We start from the raw sequence: 22312 nt of genomic DNA, 5'->3' as shown, positions 1-22312 counted from the left end.
ACGGCAGGGATTTGGTGCATATTTTTTAATAGTATAGGCTCTAACTTTGCTCTATAGACTGTAACGTTAAGTCTGACTGTTGCAGACGATGGCAGATGCAAAGCAACTACCCCCCCCACACACACACACAGAGGATCTGGACAAGCAGGATTCCACCCATTAGCTGCACTGGGAAGAGAAAGGGGTGGAGAAACGGGAGCAAACTGTACTAAATTCCCTGTGCTTCCGTGACTCATGAAAAAAAACCCCTCCAACTGCCTCTGTCTACAGCACAGCTGTTTGGGTATTTTCAAGGAATCTGGAATGCAGTCTCCGAGCTCTCCCATGAGAACAAGTAAACATGTCATATATAAAACATTTTTATTAAAACAAATATACAACACTTTATATACAAAAATAAAATGTACAGGAAAATAGTCTATTACAGCTTAGTGACTTGATTCTTATGTACTAGACACCAACAACTAGAACCTCCTCCATCCTGCGCCCCAACTCGCGCCAGCCCCGGGGGGTCTGTGGGGCGATGCAGCTGGCTACGTACAGTACTGTGGGTATCACGGCGGAGTGCTAGATGGGATCTCACAAAGGCACGGCCTATAAATAAAGAGCTCTGCCCCTATCAGTGCAAAAAAACCCATGGCTTCATGCAGCAGCTCTTCAACTATTACGTGGAAATAGCTCTGGCATGCCTACCAGCTGATAACGTCCTACGAGTGGACCGGGATAAACGTCCTGCATGGAAGCAAAGCCTAAACTGAATTTTCACATTTTACTGGTCTAAAGTATTTACAGAGTTTTGAAAGATCTGAAAGGTGAACTATATGTGATGCAGTAAATCAAAGAAGAGCAGGCCAATTAGTGCAATTTTTCTGAGTAAGTGTAACGACAGTCATTAAGCTCGACATCACCAGTGTTGCACAGGTAAGCAGCAACCCAAACTAGAAGGTAAGAGACTCCTCTGCAGTGTCTCTGCTGAGCACTCCCTGGGTAAAGTGCTCGCAGGGGGAGGCCAGTACCCTCCTCCCCAGGAACCCCCCCCATCCCACGGTACCCCACATCGACAACCTTCCAGCAAGCGCTTCACCTCCGACACCATGACCAGGTGCGTACTGCAGCTGAGCATCCTCTGCGCCAGCGCTCCTGCTAGTGAGACGGGGGCCCTTTTTGTTTTAATATTTATAATGGAGGTTTTTCTTGCCAGCCTTTCCAGGCCTAAAAGTTAAACGGAATATAAAAGCTACTTTCTTCTTCATTCAGTCAGTAACAAACAATTTCTTCCATTCTCTTCAGGCTTGTCAAAGTTTCTACCCCAGAGCAGTTCGTGGTGGGAGGAAGCCAGGAGTTTACAACCCGCAGTGAATGACTTGCATGGAAGGTCTCATTGTCTCCATCCAGGAGAAGTCTAGGCTGCTCTTCTGGTCGAAGAACCTGAACTCCAGGTCTCCTAGATAAAATAAAATAAGAATGAGTACTGAATCACATGCAGCAAGAGCAAGATTGTGTGTGTGTGTATATATAAATATATCTAAAAATCAAGATATTTCTCAGATACGAGTAAATGCTTTAGCCTCATATTTTGCTAAAATACTCTAAGCGCTATTAAACGATAAGTCTGTAGTGATAAGACCGACAGGTAATGGTTTTACACTGAAAGAGGGGAGCTTTAGATGAGACCTCAGGAAGAAACTGTTTGCTGTGAGGGCAGTGAGCCCCTGGCCCAGGTTGCCCAGAGAAGCTGTGGCTGCCCCATCCCTGGAGGGGTTCAAGGCCAGGTTGGACGGGGCTTGGAGCAACCTGGTGTGGTGGGAGGTGTCCCTGCCCAGGGCAGGGGGTGGCACTGGGTGGGCTTTAAGGTCCCTTCCAACCCAAACCATTCTCTGATTCTACAATTCTATCCCATTTAAGCTATTGCTAGTGGAAATTCTTCAGTTACATTGCAAGGAGCTCCTGAAAGCTGGTATAACTTGCATGTGTCTAACCCTAAGACAAATCTGTACAAAACTCTGACTGGAGGCATTTTTCTCCTTTTCCTTCATATCAACAAACTCCTCACAGCCTTTCGACAGGCTACTTGGAAATCTAACACCGGGATGCGTGAATTCCTCCATTTGCTTTTCTCCCTCCCCATTAGCATCTGGCATGAAAACCCTCGTCTGCGTCACCCCATGGCCTTGACCATCAGCGAGAGCCAAGTCATCCCTACCTGAAGTCGTGTCGATCTCCCTGTCCTGCTCCTTGTAGCTGTAAGTGCCCATGGTCTGCGTGCCCGGCTCGTTGGTGAGGAAGCCTTTCCCCCCCACGCTGGTGGTGTGCCAGTCTTGGGCTGGTTCGAGCAGCTGTAAGAGAATAGTAAGACGGTAAAAACTGCTCCTTCTGCCAATATTTTATTCCTTTCTCTTCGTTAGAGGACAGGTAATCAAAAAAGATCAAATTATATCTTCTCATGCTAAATTATATAAACTTGTTTTACTCCCAGTTTAAAAAAAAAAAAGTTAATGCAAAACAGGGAGGGCCGGAGCACCTTTGGTGATGAAACCCCCGTCTTTATCAGTGGGATAAGCGTGACATGTCTGGAAACACAGATTAAGGGCCGTCTGTGTCAGAGGTGGAGGAAGAGCAAAATAAAGTCTGGAGAACCTTTGCAGACTCTAATACAGCAACCTTCACCTCTAGCAGCTTTCTCTGACTTTCACAGGAAGAGTAAACATTTCCATGGATGTGTCATCCCCAGCTCGTGTTTGTGAAGTAGCCTTCTTTTTATAATTAATTTTTCAGGCTTCTTCACTAAATAAGGGTCTTGGATTACATAAATGTATGTTCAGCTTGTATAGGACTGGATCAGATAATTGCTTCCCTTCCTTGCTTGGTGCAAACAGCAACTTTGGGCAACTTTTTTCCAACCATAAGGGGTAGTTTTACCTTAAAAATGTCTGAATTAATTTCCTCTTCATCTTCATCTGTGACTGTTTTGTAAGCACAAAAAAAAAAAAAAAAAAAAGAGAAGAAAACAGATGTAGATGTCAACTTTTTGCTCTCACACTTCTGCTTCTTCACCACACAACCCACTTCATATTCTCTTGTCACACAACACCACTGCCTTTTACTGTCCCCCCCACCATGAGGGACACCGAGGAGGGGCTCATGGGTTTGATGTGGGGAGGCCCATCAGCAGCTCTGTGCCCCCCAGCCCTTCATCACCCACATGTCGGGGCGCATGGCTCCAGCCAGCTCTGAGGTCGCCCCAAGAGACCAAAGCAGAGCCCACTTGGGATGCACGAGGAAGATGACTTGCACCCCAATTAAGAACCACTCTGATACAGCCATGTTGATTTTTTTGTCCCACTGGGAAGCGTGGTGACCTCCGCTGTCACTGTTGTACCCGACTGTGTCCTGCTTCTGGCCTGGCCTACTTCCAGCTGCTTCGGGAACCCCCAGTCCCACCCTCCCAGCTCACAAATCTCTCCTCTTCTTTACAGGCTGACCTGTCTGAGCCATCACGTTGGGCCTGCGAGACAAAGCCTGCCCCTGGGCCCACATGTGCAAAGTAAATGGCATTTCAGGGACCTTTCACCCATGAGCAGGTGGCGCATGTCCTTTAACCTGGCCCATTTGAGAGCTCCAGACACCCAAATCCATCAGGAGGAGGTTGGGTTTCTTTCTGCAAACCAACTCTTGTCTCTCCTGGTCCCTCCAGGCACTCCTTCACTGCACTGCCTTGCCTCCAACCAATAGACCGATGAAAGACCAAGGTAGGAATAAAGAAATACCCACCTTCTGAGGACGAAGCCAGGGGAGACACCTGGAGCTGGTAGAGGTCGTTGGTGCTGTCAGCCATGGTGATTTCCATCGGTGGCCTCCAGTCGGTCAGGGAGCCGCTCACCTCGCAGGAGGAGAGGTCTGTGGGATGCACCAGGAGGAGTTGGCACTCATGGGAGAAGACACAACCACCTCTGTTTTCTCCCTGCCCGTCTGACGGTGCAGCCGGGCCCAGCCCCAAGAGTCATCTTTGTCTTTTGGTGCAGAGATTGTGGGTTTAACATGAACGGCACTTTCCACTCTGCTCAGAGAGATAAAAACTGAGTCTCACCTAAGGTGATGGACGTGCTCTCAACTTCCACTTCCTGCCCCGTGTAGTCGTGCACGGTGTAGCCACTGTGGTCATCTGGCAGAGGAGTGTTGGTTAGTCTTTCTGCTGACTCCTCCGTCCTCATGTCTTCATACGACTACAAAAATAAGGGCAGAGAATAAAAGACTTGTCTAAGAATGCACAAGTTCCCAGACGAAAAAAATTTAAGCATGAAAACCACCAAAACCTCTAGCTTCTTCAGCTGCCTCTGCAGACACATACCTTTCTCTTGCTCTTGTTTCTTGCTTCTCTTGAAGACTTTGACTTCCTTTCTGTTAAATAAAAATAAGACGAGTGTGAGAAAGGGCTGCAGGGCTGACATTTTAGGCGAGCGCGAGCTCTTGCAGCTTTGAGCCCCGCTCAGCAGCAAGTCCCCATCTCCTCCTCATGATGCCTTTAGAAACATTTAAAGAATCTGGGCTAAAATGAACCATTTGTGCAAACTATTACACATGGCAATAACCAGTGAGTAACCCCAGTAGCACCAGTGCTACCAACAGGTCTTCCCAAGTGGAGCAGGGAATTTAAGTGGCGTTTAAGCTGCGTAACCCCAGTTGGATTGCTGAGGGCTTACCTTTCTTCTGATCCTTTGTCAGGGGCGGCAGCATCCTGTAAACCCTGACAGCACTGGAGCCTTTGTTGATGCTTTTATCCTTCACTTCTTCGATGTCAGGCAGGGAATTCATGGCACAGCGGAAATTCGCCTTCCAGGTTTTCGGATCAGGGTCTTTCTCACCTACTTTATATCTTCCTATAAATAAGAGATGGGATGAGTGTTTAGACTTTTCTGTGCTAGCTCTTCCCACCAAAAATTTTAAAAAAATCTCTATTTTCTCTGATATATATATTAGTAGTTAATATAACTACCCAAGTCAAGACAAAAAACCCAAGATATTGATCTGACTGATGGAAACGTAAAGCCAGCACGCACCTGTATGAATGGCCCAGCTGCGGAAAAGGCAGGCGTCTTTCTCCATGTCCCAGCCATGCTTAGCTGCATGTTTCCATGGGATTTGAAACATCATCTTATCCTGAAGTTAAACCAATAGAGATTTTAATTGAAAAAGAAGCATTACATGCCAGTTTGCAATGACAGAGTTAATCAAAGACTTCTCAGTAGCAGCTCAGAAACTTTATGAACCCTCTGCCCTGTGTCTTAATTAAGCATCCATTGGTCCATCCATTGGTCCATCCATCTATGTTGCCCAATGCATAGGAGGCTGTTTAAGAGTTCTGAAACTGGGAAAGCCACACCTGGCATGGTACAATAGAAGTACCAATTTTACCCCAGAATCATTTAAATACATTGCATCTAATCTATTAGTCTATCATCAAGCACAGTATATTTTCCAGGTACACTTTGGTTGACAATCCCTTTTTAAAGTTGCCCATAAGATCCTGCAGGAACCCGAAGAAAAACATGTCCTAGCTTAAATATCATCTTGGGACGGATATGGAGACCTCAGAGAAAGAGACCTGGCTCGATTAGCCCAGTGATCTCACCCTGGGCTACAGGTACAGGGATGTGCCTTCGAGCAAAGTGAGACAAATCCAGGGTTTCCTTCAGGCCAAATCTTAAAACTGGGAACAACTGGGAGTGTAACAGTAGCTACTGAACTGGGACAGCAGGTGACTTGGCTCAAGCTGGCTGCAGGAGTTAAAAGAGATCTTGGAGTTCTCATGGCTCTCCATCATGTTCAGATTGCATTTAATTTATCATTTCCCAGGCAAAAAATGGAACTACTACATTCTGTACCAACCAGAGCTACCTTCTCTGAAAGCAAAACTAGCTGGTTTTTAAGTAGAAAGTTTGCAAGTTTTCTCCATGTTCTTCTTTCCTTTATGATCTTGACCAATGTTTAGTGTAATCTAAGAACAAGAATGGTTAACGATACAGAAGTAATAATAATAATGATAATAACAGTAATAAGCAACCCTCACCTTGTTAATCCATATCAGTCCTGGTATTTGATTGGAATTAATCTGCATTTCCAACCAGGGCCTCATGCGCATTCTTGATACCGGCATGGTGTCTGTGGAAGAATTAACAGATCAGCAAAAACCTCATCACTACTTTAACCACCCTGCAATGCCACCCCTCCCTTCCCCCCGCACGGCAGGCACTGCCACTAACGCCACCGATGCAAACAAAACTACTTTTCCAGCATTTTAACTCATTTTCGGCATCTTCCACCTGCTCCCGGAGGGGCGCGCTTCCCGCTCTGCCCGGGGAGCGCCAAAAATACCCCCGGAGCTTGGAACCCTGGAAAGGGGCTGTTCGCAGGGGCTGTTCGATGGCCCCTGCTGCGGAGGGCGCTTTGCGTGGCCCCGACCCCCGCCCGGAGATGGATCCCACGGGCAGCACCGGCCCGGTTCTCCCGGGAGCGGGTCTCCCCGCCGGGACCGGTGCGGGGCTGCCGGACCCTCCCCCGCGACCGTAGACACGCACTAACTGTACAGTCGCCTTCTTAAAAGTTTATTATTAATTAAATTGCGCAAGGTTGGGGGGGAGCCCGGCCTTGCTGCAGGGGGGAATCCCCAATTAGCAGCCCCCCCCCCCCGCCACCCTGCTCCCCGCCGCGCAGGCGGAGCGGGGCAGCCCGGCGCTCCCAGCCCTTCCTCTGCAGAACAAAAATTTCCTGTTTGCGGTGGTTTTTTTTCAAGACAGATTTCCCAAACAACACATTTCTAACTCGCACCAGCGACGCGCTCGGCAGCGGCGGGACAAGGTGCGTCCCCCCCCACCCGCCCTCGCAACCCCGGGGAGGCGCGGGGTCACCCCGCGGGGACCGCGGCTCCGCGACGCTGGATCCGGCCCCGGGGCTCGGCGCTGGCAGCGGCTCAACGGCGGAGCGGAGCCTCCGGCAGCCACGCCCGGACGTGCCCGTCCCCGCGGTACGGGAGGACATCCCGCCCCGTCCCGTCCCCTCCCGCGGGTCGGGCAATGGGCCGCAGGGATGCCCGATGCCCGCGGGGGCGACGAGCCCCGCTCCCTTAACCCGCCTTCTTGTGCGAGCGGAGCCGTGCCGTGCTCCCGCGGCCGCTCCCCGGGATCCTGCGGGGCACGCCTTCTTCTGGAGCCCCCGCTACGCTGCAAAGCCGGGGTGGGGGGGGGATGAGCTCCTCGACGGGAGCGGACGCCCCGGGACCCACCTGGCTGTGCCGTGCCGTGCGTTCCGCGGTGAGACGAGCCGATGGGAGCGCACCGGTCCGACACCGCCGCCCGCCGTCCCACCTCTGCCGCCCGCGGGACGCGCCCTCGGGTATAACGCGGCGGGGCCCGGGATTCCCCGCCGCCCCGGGCCCGACTGCGGCCCAGCCAATCAGCGCCGCCGCGGGGGGCGGCCGCGCCTCCCATTGGCTGCCGCCGGCGGCATCACTTCGGGGAAATCACGCTGTTGTAGCACCAGCGGCGCGGGGGGGGGGGGGGAGCGGGAGGGAGAGCACCGCCCCCCGCCGCGCGCCACGGCCCCGCCCCCCCTGGCCGCTGTCCCGCGTGGGGGCGGCTCCGGCAGCGCGGGGGCGGCTCGGCGGGCGCGGGGCGCCTCGAGCAACGCCCAGGCGGCGCCGCCGGGGACGGGCCCCGGCACACGGGATCCGGCCCCCAGCCCCCGGAGGGATCCAGCCCCTGTCCCCCTGAGAGGTGCAGCCCCCATCCCACCGCGGGATCCAGCGCCCACCACACGGAGGGATCCTGCCCCGTCCCACCGAGGGATCCAGCCCCCATCCCCATGGAGGGATCCAGCACGCATCCAACCCAGGGATCCAGCCTCCATCCCACGGAGGGAGCCAGCCCCAGTCCCCTGAGGGATGCAGCCCCCCGTCCCATGCAGCGATCCAGCCCCCATCCCCACGGAGGGAGCCAGCCCCCATCCCATGCAGGGATCCAGCCCCCATCACGCCAAGGGATCCATCCCCCGAGGGATCCAACCCCAATCCCCCCAAAGGGGCTCAGCCCCGGCCCATGCTCCCCCTCTGCAGCCACTGTTTAGGCACATCCCGGGCAGCTGGATGCAGCCCGGCAATCCCAATATGCAGACTCCCAGACATTCCGCCAGCCCAGAGCAACCCGCAAAAATGTGGAAAGGAAGTGAATGAAAAACAGGGTCCCGATGAGGCGATTGTGAGCCAGGTGGGAGCTCGGCCAGCAGCTGGGCTGCTCCCAGTCACCCTGCTGCAGCACATCGAGGAACCGGCCCCGGTGTCACCTCTGAGCAGCCCGGTTTCCCAGAGCATGGCCGCGGGACTCTGGGCTGGTACCGGCTGCAAAGGGCACAGTCTTGCTATTGACAGCAGGACTAATGAACAGGGAGCGACAGAGCTGTATTTTTATTTATTCAGATTTAGCAATTTGCAGAAGGGATGCGGTAGGGCCTAGAGGGTCACGGGTGGTAGAAAGAAGGTCGGGTCAATAGAAAAGGAAATATATGAAGGTGGTGAGCAATGCTCCTGACAATCTCCTCTGCATTTACGCTTTCATGGTGTGTCGTGGTCAGATGCAACGAGTTGTCCAGTGTCAGCCCGATTCCCCCCAGTGGTGGCAGCAGAGGCTGGAAGAAATGGGTCAGTGGAGTCACCAGAGCAATTCCTCTGCGTGTCGCGGTCCTCCTAAGCCAGGGGACTGGCCTGTCACACAGGTCTCCACAGGGTCTCAGCAGACCACTTTTCTGGTGAGAAGTGGTGCTCCAGACACTGCCAGGGCTTGTTCCGTCATAGGTTTGAAACTCAACAGTCAAACGGGATTGCTCAGCCTAGTTAGAGCTGTAGCACAGTCTGGTTTCAGTGCTTCTTCCCATAAAGCTCCCAGCTAAGATCCGGTCTCGGTCACTTTGCTGCAGGGGTTTAAGATTTGCGGAGGCTCTGATTTCACAGCACGCGTTTGCCATAGGTTGTGCAATAGCTTACAGCATGAGATGTGCTGCCCATCGTCCCCTCTTGTGTGAACGGCAATGCAGGGCAAGGCAGGCATTTTGCAAAACCCGGGGAATTTTTTTTCTTCCATCTTCCCCTGGCCTGGGCTGAGCTGATCCAGAAGAACTGTGTTAGGAGGCATAAAGGGTGACCACTGGTATTGTCCTCTCCTACCGTTTGTGGATGAAGACCGTGTAAGAGAAATGGTGGCTTGATAGAAGGCTACTGAAACCATCAGGATTTCTCTCCAATCCACTGGATCTGGATGAGAGTGAGATTAGATTTGCACTCAATGCCTTCAATCCAGCCTTCAGTCCAGCAGAATAGGAGAGCATTTTTATTTATTCTTTAATTTTCAATACTTTCAAGGCAGGTCTGAGGTCGTACGCAACAGGAGAGAGGTATATTGTGAGAAAAGCAGAGAGATGCCCAGGCAAAGAGCAGGACACACTCACACTGCCTGGACTGGCAAGGGTTCTCCTTTTTTAATATAAAGATAAAAGAAAAGCCCAATCGTGGATTTAAGTGCAGAAAAAAAAAAAACCACCCACCCTGTAGGTGTCATGTGCTTTCTGTAAACTTATTTTTTTTTGTCTGCTTGACACTTTATCTTGTGGTAGTGTCCTCCAGTCAGGGCTTTGGTGCTGGGTGAGGCACCATTTGCCAGAGCGCTTTCAGTGTAAAGAAAGATATAACATGTTAGGGAAATTAAACAAATAATAAAAGAAGGAGAGTGGCACAGACAAGGTGGGGACATTTATAGCTGTGTGAGAGGCATAGGTTCACTCCTCAGCGTAACATGTCCAGAAATCTAAAGTAGGAAGAAGTAACATAAAAGTAGCTTGAAAAAGAGATGACAGAAGGTATTTGAGGTTCCAGTGCAAATGTCCCCCACAAAAATAGTCACAACACCTCTTATACAACCTAAATATTGACAAAAAAGATCAGGTTGCCCTTCCTTTCAAGCTCCAACCGCCCATGGTTTGTTTTTACCCCCTCAGCCAGCTTTGAGAAAAATGAATTCTGAGCTTCCTGGTCTGATGGGCCAAAGTGTGCGTACACTAAATGTATCTGAGGTACTTTAAATGACTACGGTGGCTTGTTTGATATATGAGTTCAGCACTGCTATGATCCTTACTGGCTGGTTTTAGTATGTCTCATTGCCAGGAAATGGCACCCGGTGACAGACCCATAGACCTAGAATAGAAACGCACAAAGGGAGGTTAACAGTCCCAGCCCTAAACCTCCACTTCTTTGCTCTGGCTTCAGCCCACAGAGATCCTACTCAGTGGAACTTAATTGACATGTATATCCGTGCTCTTTCCCATATCTGCACAGCAGGTTTCCATGGAACATGACCTGCCCAAGCTGGGATGCCTTGTGTTTGTTTGCTTCTTTGTTATCTCTGGGCTGAAACAAGGAAATAACAAGTTGTCTCTTACCCATGTTATTGTGTGTCGGGTTCTCCTTACACTTTACGCCACGGTTACAAATCCTTCTCCTCACAAAACTGACTCCTTCCTCCCATGTATACCGCTATACCACTGCTGTTTCAGCAATGTAGCAAGAATATGCACCTAAATTTGCCATGTACTTGTATAAAAGTATGAAGAAGGAATAATCCATGCACCTCAAGGAGTCAATAAATGGTTGGCCATAAACCTGTTCTGCTCCACCCAGGTTATCACCCAGCAAGAGCTGCCATGAACGCCACCATCTCTGACACTCTGCAGAGTTGCAGCCCTGCTCCAGCTTTATTTCACAGCCTTCTTACCTCCTTTTGGCTCTCAACTCCCTTAACCTCCCCCCTTTTCAGTATTACCCCTGTGATTTGCCCGTTCTCTTGGTTTAATGGTAAATTGAGACACGGAGAAACAGATGGCTAAAATATTTGATCACGTTTACCCGATCCAGGGAGATCCCAAGTCTGGGCTTGTTTTCCTAATGCAGAGGAAATATTTAATAACATTTTTATTTAAAATAAAACCAAATCCCCAACTGATGCTCCAGCAAGTGGTATTTGTTATTCGGTAACATGCACCTCTCTGTCTCCGTCAGCAGTGCCCTGAAATAAGGTGCTTTTAGGAAGACTGTATTTCAAGTAATGCTAAAAAGCAGGAACCGCGTGGCACCGGCCGCAGAGACCCTGGCGATGCCCACGAGAAAGGAGGGTTAGGAACTGGGCACACTTGCTCCAAGGTGGTCCTTTGTTCCCTGTCTTTGCTGCCACGGTTGGTTAATCTGCTATAAAAAGCAGCTCAAGATGCCTTCGCTCCTGTGCTGTGTGAAACAAACGGTGGTTAATACTGAACGGCGTGTGCAGCGGAACGGGCAGTGCCCAGCCGGCGGTGCTGTTCCCCGCCAGCCCAGCCTGCTGCCTCCAGCTGAAGGCCCAGCTGTCCCCCCCCAGTGACAAGTGGCACAAACGTTCTTGCCCGTGGGTGCCCAGCCTGGAGCCAGGACTGCCCAGAGCAGGCTGCTTTTCTGGCAGTGCAAAAGCAGCGTCTTTTCCACCTGTCTCTGCGATGCTCCTCCATTGTGGGGATGAGACCTTCCATGAGACCTTCCATGCTTTACCCCCAGGCAAACGCGGGGGTAACCCCCAGGCAAACAGGGCTCTGAACATCCAGAAATACTTTCTGAGGAGCTGGGGAGTGAAGGGGAGAAAACCAGCACACTCCAGTGCAAAAGCTGTTGCAGAGGCGGCTGCACACTCCCGAGCCATGTCCACCTCCAGGTTTGCCGGAGCAGCAGCATAGGAGTCTATCACTCAGCTTTCTGATAACTTCCCAGCCCAGGCCTCCCTTCCAAGCCGAGCAGGAGGTAGATTGCCCTTCCCTCACGGGAGGCGATGCTGCAGGAGCATGGGGGTGTGTGCGGCAGGGCGGGGATGCCCCGTAGCACCTCGTTTACTGCACATGCCATGCAGCAAAGGCACCGGCCCTGCGCTCCACGAGGTGTGGAAAGGGCAAATGATCCTCAAGTTGTAAATCCCGAAGGTGTCTTGGTCTTGGGGGGAAAGAGCTTGAGCTCAATGTCAAGTGTTGATGGCTGTCTTTGCTTTGAAGGTTTTTCTGCCCCGGGACTCTGAATCCAACCAGTGGAGAAGCTGGGGAGAAGCGGGGAATCCCTGCTCCAGTGATGGGGAGACTGGCAGATGGGAGATGGGGAGTTGGGGAGAGGGGATATGGGGAGGTGGGAGATGGGAGATAGAAGATGGGGAGATGGGAGATGGGAAGAGTGGGAGAGGGGGAGGTGGGAGAGGGGAGGTGGGGAGATGGGGAGAAGGAGGGGGGGATGGGAACATGGGGAGATGGGGATGGGGGCTGCCACAGAAAGCTGCCTCTGGCAGATGGCAGCGAGCCCTGGGAGGGAGCGGAGCCAAGGTCTGCATGCCCGGGCAGTATTTGGGTGGGGGGAGTGAACAGCCACAGGATGGAGCAGGGGTTTGCGGAGGGGAAGAGCGGGACCACCGCGAGAGAGAGCCTCTTATCTGCTTCCTCGCGGGCCCTGGCTGCTTCCTTCCATCGCTGTATCGTGACCTCTCCATGCCCACCAGCACTCAACAGTCCTTCCACACCCCGCTCTGCTGGGGGTTTGTTCCTCCTTTCTACCTGTTTTGGGACAAACCCGCTCTAATGCAAACCCTTTGTCACTTTCTCCCCCACTTGCCTTCCTCCCCTTTCCCCATCACACTCAGAAATGATTATTTCTTTTCAGCATGGCTAACTGGGGCATACAAAATGGGTGCGGAGCATTCACCGTCACCTGGGGAATGCCACGGTTGCCTGCTAACGAGTACCGAAAACTGTCACAGCCTCATGCCAGCGCACGTCCCTCCTGGGCTCTCTGGGCTGAGAGGGGTTAATGCAGGGCAGACTCGAGGAGCAGAGATGGAGTGCCAGCCTCAAAAACCGCTAAAAGCCAAAAAAAAAATAAATAGCTGCTTCTCAGTTGGTAGCCCTGAGAGTGCAGGACTTGCTGCGAGCTGTTTCCATTTCTTATAAATGCCTCTCTTACAAAAAGGAAGTTTGGTTGAAGCACATGCAGGAGAATGAATAATATCAGCAATGTTGAAACTCTGCCCAGATGGCATGAGGTAATACTAGCAAACGCTCTGATCCATAGGCTACAATAAATATATCCTGGGATGGGCCGTTTACGGTTTCCTGGAACTGGACAGACCTATCTCAGGACCCAAAATCAATTCAATTCTCCCCACTGATGGCACGGTGAATTATTAAACTAAACCAAAATGAGCTTCTGGGCTTGGTTTGGTGGGAAAAAAGGAAATTCCAAGAATTTGATTTGTGTCCCCGGACTTCCCCCACTCTTTACTTTTCCCTCAACCTTGCAGGAGGATGTGGACCTTTCACGACCTATTTGCCAAGGAAAGCCCTGTGAGCTGCAGGCACCTGGCAGCTGTGATGAGTTTGCCTAACGAGGGTGCAGACCTGCAACAGCCTATGAGCCTCCCTGCCAAAGGTCAGAGAGAGGGGGGTTCTCTCTCGGTGCCTGTGGGTCATGGCCATGGCTGAGCTGCTCTGCCAGCCCAGCCAGGGGCAGCAGTGGGGCAATGCTGTCCCGAGGTGCCTGGGCATCCTGGTAGCTGACCCATGTGAAGCTGAATGGGGCATCCATTCATTTCACACTGCTGAAGTCCCACCGATGCAGCTGAGGCTGATGACGGTAGAAAAATGAGGTGAGTTGGGTGCTAAAGGTTTATTTTCTTACATGCCCTTAGAGTATCCGCCTGAAGGTAACAGCTCTGGATGAACCCACTCACCCAAGCGGCCACCTGAAGAGCAGGAGTGAAGCCAAAGGGAGCCGCAGCCCGCAGGACAAGCGGCACACTGTGGGCAAGGCTGGCTGTGCTTCTTGCCTGGCTCTGAGCTGGGAGGGTTTTCTCTTTCCTGGACTGATGGGAAAAGGTGCCGAACTTCCCAGCTGTGGGAAGGGGAAGGACAGGCCAGCAGAGCCAGCGGCCGCGTGGTGCTGTGCCTCCAGCCCATCGCAGGCGTAGGCAAGGTCCCGCTCGCACCATGCTTGGGCTGGGGGCTCATCAGGGCCACCACCCGCCTCCTGCCCACCCTCTCCACACTACTGCACCCATGGAGCTCCCGCCTGCACCGCGCTGTTGCCGACCGGCCGAGCCTGACAGCTGGAGAGGGCCAGGGTACCTGCGAGCACAGAGGCAGGGACACCATGGGACCTTACTGTAACTCTTCAGGAAAAGCCGTCTTGGTGCGGAGGCTGCAGTGCGGTGACCCCTGAGTGTGTCACCTCTGCTCTGCCTCGGGGTGTTTGAAATGCTCCATCCCAGCCTTGTGCAAGGGCGCTGCCAAAAAAGGAAGCCCTTGGAGATGCTGAAAAAGCGCTGCTGGGCTTGTCACGTTAGCACCGTTGGGAGCCAAGGGACGGGGCAGCGAAGGCGGGATGTGCTGGGATGGTGGCTGGCACCCAGCCTGAGCTAGGTCCTGCGGCAGGACAGGAGCCCGGGTTGTGCTGGGAGGCACTGGGAGGGGACCAGGGCAGGTTGGTATCGAGGACCTCATAGGGCGACCTCAGCAAATAGTGAAAATGTTGTGCTGCAAGCAACAGATGTTAAAATATTTGAGTCTTATTCCCTGTTTTGTTTATTATTATTTATTGGCTATTAACCTTCATGCTGACTGTAAACATCTCTCTCCAAATATAGACCACAGGTGAGAACAGCAGCCTTATTTGATAACAATGCAATTTTAAAATAATTATTTAAAATAATTTTAAAATAATGTCACTTTCGGGCATTGCTTTTAGACACTGTAAAAGGGGGTGCTGTGTGTGCTGGCCTTTCCCCTGAAAAGGGAAAAGCTAAGGGACGTGCCCAGCTGGACGTCGGAGAGCTTGTCGTAGTTCGGATGACCATGTCCCATGTGCTGGAGGGACATCGGTGGGTCTGTGGCAGGGCCAAGGACCCCTCGCATCCTTTTCTACACTGAGGAATGGAGGGACACCCTGAAACAGCACCCGCCAGCCAGGTGTGACACCCAGGGCAAGGGGACACCTTGCAGGGAATGGCTGTCCCATGTGGGTCCCCTGTACAAATGCATCACCTTCCCCTGTCAAACAGGTGTGATTTCATAGACTGGTTTGGGTTGGAAGGGACCTTAAAGCCCACCCAGTGCCACCCCCTGCCCTGAGCAGGGACACCTCCCACCACACCAGGTTGCTCCAAGCCCCGTCCAACCTGGCCTTGAACACCTCCAGGGATGGGGCAGCCACAGCTTCTCTGGGCAACCTGGGCCAGGGGCTCACCACCCTCACAGCAAAGAATTTCTTCCTGAGATCTCATCTAAATCTCCCCTCTTTCAGTGTAAAACTGTTCCCCCTCATCCTATGGCTCCCCTCCCTGCTCCAGAGTCCCTCCCCAGCTTTCCTGGAGCCCCTTGAGGGACTGGAAGGGGCTCCAAGGTCTCCCCGGAGCCTTCTCTTCTCCAGGCTGAACCCCCCCAGCTCTCTCAGCCTGTCCTCACAGCAGAGGGGCTCCAGCCCTCCCAGCATCTCCGGGGCCTCCTCTGGCCCCGCTCCAACAGCTCCGTGTCCTTCTGCTGTTGGTGCCCCAGAGCTGGAGGCAGCACTGCAGGGGGGGTCTCATGGGAGTGAGTGATTTCTTCTGAAAGAAGCACAGATTTTTTTTTTTTTTTTTAATTATTGTTTTTTAACATCTTCTGATGCCCCACTGGAGACCGCCAGCCACCGATTCACCTTCTGTGGCTGAAATCTCAGAGCAGGGTGGCCGTCCCCGCCACACAGCCACCCTCGCCTCCTTTGGGGAGGGCAGGAGAGACCATGCCACCCGTGTTTGCTCCCTACGCCCCCGCCGTGGGTGGCAGCGATGCCCCGCAGCATGTGACTCCCTGCTGGGTTCCCTCGCAGAATCGCTGACTTTTCGGTCTGGAATGGAGAAGTTCCCGTCTGGCCGGGGCTGGCGAGGCGCTGCTGGGGCAAGTGGCAAGTCCGCACTTTGGGGGGGCCGCTGGGCCCCCGCCCGGGCAGACCCGGTCCCTTCCTGGTGACAGTGGGGCTCCAAGTGGGGCTGGGGAAGGGCAGTGAGTGGGGGGGCTCAGGCTGCTCCTCCTGCCCTTTTTCTCAACCCCCCTTTTTTTTTCCCCCCTTTTTCTCAACCCCCTTTTTTTTTTCCCCCTTTTTCTCAACCCCCTTTTTTTTTCCCCCCTTTTTCTCACCCCCTTTTTTTTTTGCCCCCCCTTTTTTTTGCCCTACTTCCCCCCTTCTTTGCCCTCCTCCCCCCCTTTTTTTTCTGCCCCCCCCTTTTTTTGTCCACCCCCTCTTTCCCCCCCCCCCCCCCTTTTTTTTTTTTGCCTGGGGTGGGGCTTTTGCCGTTGCCGGCTGTTCGCACCCTATTTCTTTATTGATGTCCTTTGGCAGAACGGATTCACCCTGTTCCTCCCCAAACCGCGGCCCGGCCGCGAGCGCAGCCGGTGCCCCCGGGCCCCGCCTCCCGCGTCGTGTCCTCCTTCCTCCCCTCGCCGCCGCCGGCGAGTTTCGGTTTCCCGCAGCGGGAGCGGCGCGGGCGGCGCGAGCCGCTTCCGGGAATCGGTGGGGCCACGCGAGACCGCGGGGGGGCGCCACACCCGGGGGGGCGGCTGGGGCCCGGGCGGGGGGGGGCCGGGGGAAGGCCGGGCCGGGCCGTGAGTCAGGGGCAGGAATGCGCCGGGAATTCCAGCTGGTCCCCCCCACCCCGGGAAAACCCGCCCGCGCCGGGAAAACCCCCTCGAGGCACCGGGATGTGCACTGTGCCCCGGGGGGGCGTCACCGGCACCGCGGCCATCCGCTGCCCCCCGGGCGAGCCAAAAAACCCCGCGAACAACCCAAAAACCGACCAAACAACAACAAAACGCCCCGAGCAGCCGTTGGGTTTGAGCGGTGCCAGCAGCACCGGTGTGCCCGCCCCCGCCGCTGGCTGCTGCGCCGCTAATGAGCTGATTAATTACCCCCACAACCCTCTGCGCTACGGCGGGTCGTTATCTGGCGCCTCTAATTTGTCTCACAAATCTCTGCTTATTTCAGGAAGGTGAAATTACAGGTGGAATTGGAGCAAAGCCGCCGGTGGGTGCCCGGGGGTGGCGGTTGCGGGGTCCCTGTCCCCGGCCGGGGGAGGTGCTGAGAAAACTCTGGGCGTCTTCACTTGTTTCTCGGAGAAATGGAGCTTTCCGGCCAGAAAGAACTGGGGAGGTCTTGCGAGTTCCCCAAAATAAAGATGCTGGTAAAAACCTTTATAGACCAAATCCATGCATGCGGGTCGTGTCCCTTGACTCCATTATGCCGGTTCTATGGGACCCCGCTGGCACTTCCCTCTCCCCGTGCCCTCTTCCTCCGGGTACCCCCGACCCACTGTGGTGTCAGCTGTGCTCCATCTCCCCCAGAACCCCCCCTTGGCAGATGGAGGCTGGTGTTGATGGTTCACCGCCTGGAGGGCGCAGCCTTCAGCCAGGTTCACAGCTCCGCGGGGGCTGCCGTACCCACAGGATACATCCCAGAGGTTGGATTTTTTGCTGGTTAATTGTGTTCTGGAAGATCAACAAGGAGCACAACGTCTGCAAAACACCAGCTGGCTTTCAGGTGGGTTGGAGTGGTCAGCCACTGTGTTTGACCCGCGATGGAAGAGTTTTCTCTGTCTCCCCATTGCTGGGCTGTCCTGTGACAGCAAGGAGGTGACAGAGGCTCCCCAGCAAGAGCTGGTGGCTGGAGTCCCCATGGCTGAAGAACGTAGGTGTCTTGTCTGGGGCTTGCAGCTGATGGTCAGCCCGGCAGGGCCAAGCTGGACCAGGAGGTGATGGGGAGGTGGGAAGGGATGTCCCTGCTCCAGTGACAGGCAGAGAAGGCAGCACAGATCCCAGCTGTGCTTGGGGAGGTCCCTCTTGGAAGAGTCTGTGGCCGACACCCTCTCCAAGCCACCCAGGGCTTCTGAAACCAACATTTTATAGACACCGTCTGTATTTGCAGCAGAAATAATAGTAATAAAAAATAGAGAATTACTCTCTGGAAATGAGTAATACATACCAGGGTCAATTAAAGTATAAAAGTAAAGTATTAAAAGGTTAATTAAGGAAAAAAAGTGTTGTTTTATGTTACGTATATGCTGATTTTTCCCGTGCATGCTAGAAAAGACTATTATTTGCAACTTTCTGTGTAAAGTCAAAGTTAATATCTAAAATATAGGTGGAACTGTTTACATCTGAAAAAGAATCCAGGTGGACGGGGGCGGGGGGCAGGTATGTGGGGGCAGGATGCCCAGCAGGCTGCTTTCCAGGCAGAGCTGCTGGATGCTTTAAAGTTTAAAAAATCCCGTTTCTTGGAGTGATACTCAACTTGTCCCGCTCGACTCGTATTAAGTGATATAGAGTGGTTTGTTGTCGTTGTCGCAGGTAGTTTTATCGCGACCTTTTAAATTTTTTTACACACTCATTTCTTGTCATTGCGGTGGTGTTTTCCATAGCTGTGCACAGCTGGTGGCTGCTCAGGCCTTTCCTTTTCTCCACCTTTCCAGCCCTCGGGAAGCGAATGATGACGAAACCCAATGAAATCTGACCTGGCATCTTCGCAGTAATTATTCCTTTGCCTTTATTTAACTGTTATGCCATGATTGTATTGAGGGGTTGTATTATGCTCATGCCCCCTTGTTTTCTACTCAGTGACTTTATATTTTCAGGAGCCGCATCCTTCCTGCTCCAGTTACACCTGAGGGAGAAGGTTTGTGGGGATGAATGCGGTGGCTGGCATCCCCCCAGCACTGCTCTCCTCTGGGGCTGCCGTGGTTCCGGCGCGGCAGCGTGGGCACCAGGCAGGCTGCGGGAGGCAGGGAGTGTTCTGTACTGAACACCAACGGGACTTCGTCTCATCTCAGAAATCAGAATCGCTGAGAAATGGGGCGGTTGCCTTAGAGGAGCACCACCGTGACATTCCTTCATAGAACGAAAATGCGGGTAGACAAGGGAAGAAATGGTTTTTTTCCTTCCTTTGCCTTTTTTTCTTAGTTGTAACAAACATAACTGGGCTGAGCTCTCAGGACATGCCTGGGCATCGCCCCGAGGACCATCTCCCTCATGCAAGTGCTTGGGCGCGGAGGCTGGAGCCGGGGAGACCGATCCAGTGCATCTGAGCACTGGGCCAGATTCTGCTTGGAGCGGGTTCATTGCTCCACCTGCAGCCAGGGACAGGGCTATAATAGCGTTCACCTGCCTTGCAGGAACAGTTAATTGAATAAGAGGTAGCAGGAATTAAAAGAAGCATGGTAGCTATGTGAAAATATGGTGAGAACAGTCTCCTGTGCTGGCATAGCATCCTGTCCACATCTCTGCACGCGATCTCTTTAAGGGATAATAAAAAATAACATGGAAAATAAAAAATAATAGAGAAAATAATAAAAATATGGGAAAGCCTAACTTATTAAAAGATCTGGTGTCATTAGGAGCTTCTTTTGGAGGTTTTCTTGTGCTGTGCTTGGCATTTTTCTGGGCTGTCTGTACGTCTTACGGAGTACTACTCAGAAACAGCCTTTTGCTTTTCCAGGCTGCAGCGGTGCTGTGAGTCCCTCCCCAGCTCTCCTGGAGCCCCTTGAGGGACTGGAAGGGGCTCCGAGGTCTCCCCGGAGCCTTCTCTTCTCCAGGCTGAACCCCCCCAGCTCTCTCAGCCTTCAGTCGTTCGTTTTCCGAACGCGCCGGCGGCCCCGCACAGCCCGGAGGGACCCCCTCCCCGTCTGGGGGGGCTCCTGCCCACCCCTCGCCCGGCAGCCACGGTCAGGGTCGCATTTCTGGTCGCCCGCTGCCACCTGCCGGTAGCCCCGGCCGCCCGGCTCTGCTCCCCCACGGGAGGCTGCTCCGGTTGGGAGGCCGGGGGGCTGCCAGGGAGGGGAAGATGTTGAGGGATATTACTCGTTTAATGTAAATAAGTAAGTTTTAATTAGAATAAAATACTTAGATTTATAATATGGTGTGATTTGGGTTGTATGCCCGGCTTTACTTGGCAGGAGTAGCTCGATTTGCCAGAGCCTTTAGGCTGCAATGGAGTTATTTTTCTTAGTAATTTTCCTAGCAGCTGGTACAGTGCTGTGTCTTTCAGTCTGTGTCTTTTAGTATGGGAAGATGCTGATATCACCCTGATGTTCTGGTAGGGTTTTTCCCAACTCTGGGACTCTTCCGTTCTCCAGGGAGTGTGGGTGCACAAGGCGGGTGAACCAGAAGATACGGAGGCTCCAACCGACATCTGAAAATGCAGATCAACAAGGCAAGAGTGGACACAGGAAAAGAATCTGACAAGATGTTACAAGACCCCAGACCAAAAATCACCTTTGGACTAAAAGACATGTGAACAGCGTATGAAGGGCACGTGCGGGGGAGGTGGAGGGATCACAAGGGTGTCATTGCCCAGGGATTTCTCTCTTTGGAGGCACCCAGCCTGGGCTGTCCTTGCTGCTGCTTATTAATCTCAATTAAATTAATTATTTTATAAAATCTGCCGCCTGAGACTGCCGCAGGAAACCGCGGGTTGAGCCTGAAGAAGAAGGGAGCGCACCCAAGAGCGTGTGTGTGTGTGACACCATGACTGGTGCGTGAATGCTCGGGCAGCAGCTCCTCCTTTAGCAAAAAAGTCTTACAGATCATTGTCTGCACAAATAATTTGTAAATAATTTTGCTGATTAATCCTTGTTTCACCAGCAACTGTGCTGGCTCCCCCCATCTTATGGAGCCGTAATGTGAAAAACTGTATTTTTCCATTACAAAAGTTGTCTGATAACACTTGGAAACACTGGGAAAATGGGTATTGATGTGACAAGAGCATGTTTTACTTCTGCAGATTTGTTCTGGTATCGCAGGATTCTCGCCCCTGCTTCCGCGAAGATCTCTGGGGAAGCACCCGAAAAAGGAGCAGTGAAGCTGACATGTTGCATCGGGACATGTGAGACTCGGGAAATTCAGAAAAAATGTGATCAAGAGTTTGGAAACACTGTGACTGCCAGCTCAGATGCTAGGCTGCTTCTTTTACGATGTTAAAATCGGTAAGTTTTGCAGGAAGCTTTTTCTGTAATTAGAAGGAGACTGGAGGAACCCACCTCTCTTTCTCACCAAAAATCTCTTTTCAGTTTTCTTCTCATTCCTTTCTCCTATGTTTAAAACTTTTTTTTTTTTAAGAAAGAGTTAATTTACACTGGGATACTTATAGCAAAAAATGCAACCATCATCCAGGGAGCTAAAGGAAACCCATCTATAAGGCAGCCCAAGCGTTTCTCTGGAGCTCTGCTTTGTGTTTTCCAGCTGAAATCGGAGCCGTTCCTGCAGTGAAGAATGAAATTTGGGATGAAGGTAGGTGATACCAGGTTAATAATGGGATTTTAAATATACCTGGCACAGTGTAACAGAGTGACAGTATTACCGGTGTCCTGCCTCCTCCATGCTCTGCTCATGTCAGGCTGTGTGCCAGATTTTATTTATTTTATTTTATTCATAAGCCTGTTTCGGGCTGTTTTGCAAACCATCCGACCGTTATCCAGCCTACTGTGCTTTCTAGGAGCTGATACAAGAATCAGAACCATTTATTTCATCTGTTTGTGCCCAAATTTTTGCAGGCGGTCAGGAAGCTGTTTAAACACATATATTTTGAAGTCAGTGTACAAGTCCATATCTACCAAAATATCTTGAGAAAATGTGAAAGAAATGCAGAAAAAACTATGCAGCAGGGCAGGGGAGAGCATTCCAAGCTGGAAAGCATCTTCAGAAGACTGAAACTGTCTCCAAATGGCATCCAGGTGGTCACTTGGCAGATAAAAGGCAGATTAAAGGCAGAATCACCATTGTGCAAACAAAAAGAGACTAAGGAACAATTAAAAAAAAAAAAAAAAGGCATAAATTATTTTTCAGCCTCCCCAGGGACACCCGGCAGTGGGAGCTCATGTCCCAGGCTGGGCACAGCCCAAACTGAAAGAAGTAAATGCAGGTTCGTGTACCATGGGCATCCCCGCCGTAACGCTGGAGGGCACAGCAAGCCCATGGTGCTGCCTGCCTGCCCGGCGACCCCCCCACTGCCTTAGTTTTTGTTCATGTTAAATATTTAGATAATTTGTCTTATCCCAATTCAGACCAAAATGCTGAAAAATCTCTTCTGGGTCTTTTTTTGTTTTGTTTTTCTTTTTTTTCCCTAATCATTTCTAATTGCTATTAATTTTCCCTGCCTGCTTGGAGTGCTGGTCGTACCTGGGTATCTAAAACCCTCTGCAGG

At 52.3% G+C, this 22312-nt stretch overlaps 1 protein-coding gene and 1 long non-coding RNA gene across 2 annotated transcripts; one reads left to right on the top strand and one right to left on the bottom strand.

Moving 5' to 3' along the window:
• Window positions 1-356: 356 nt before the first annotated feature.
• On the bottom strand, window positions 357-7484 carry IRF1 (interferon regulatory factor 1). Its single transcript, XM_063348901.1, has 10 exons — window positions 7280-7484; window positions 6068-6159; window positions 5058-5157; window positions 4701-4877; window positions 4349-4398; window positions 4088-4223; window positions 3772-3897; window positions 2920-2963; window positions 2204-2336; window positions 357-1444 (listed from the first exon to the last, which is right to left on the bottom strand). The coding sequence occupies exons 1-10, from the start codon at window positions 7482-7484 to the stop codon at window positions 1344-1346; spliced, it is 1164 nt and encodes a 387-aa protein (XP_063204971.1). The 3' UTR covers window positions 357-1343.
• Window positions 7485-16611: 9127 nt separating this feature from the next.
• Window positions 16612-20411, top strand: LOC134522089 (uncharacterized). Its single transcript, XR_010072945.1, has 3 exons — window positions 16612-17303; window positions 17464-17659; window positions 20247-20411. It is a non-coding gene; the product is annotated as an uncharacterized LOC134522089 (long non-coding RNA).
• The last annotated feature ends 1901 nt before the right edge of the window (window positions 20412-22312 follow it).

Source organism: Chroicocephalus ridibundus, chromosome 11 (genome assembly GCF_963924245.1).
Source record: "Chroicocephalus ridibundus chromosome 11, bChrRid1.1, whole genome shotgun sequence".
Classification (NCBI taxonomy): Eukaryota; Metazoa; Chordata; class Aves; order Charadriiformes; family Laridae; genus Chroicocephalus; species Chroicocephalus ridibundus.
This window is presented reverse-complemented; position numbering and strand designations above follow the sequence as displayed.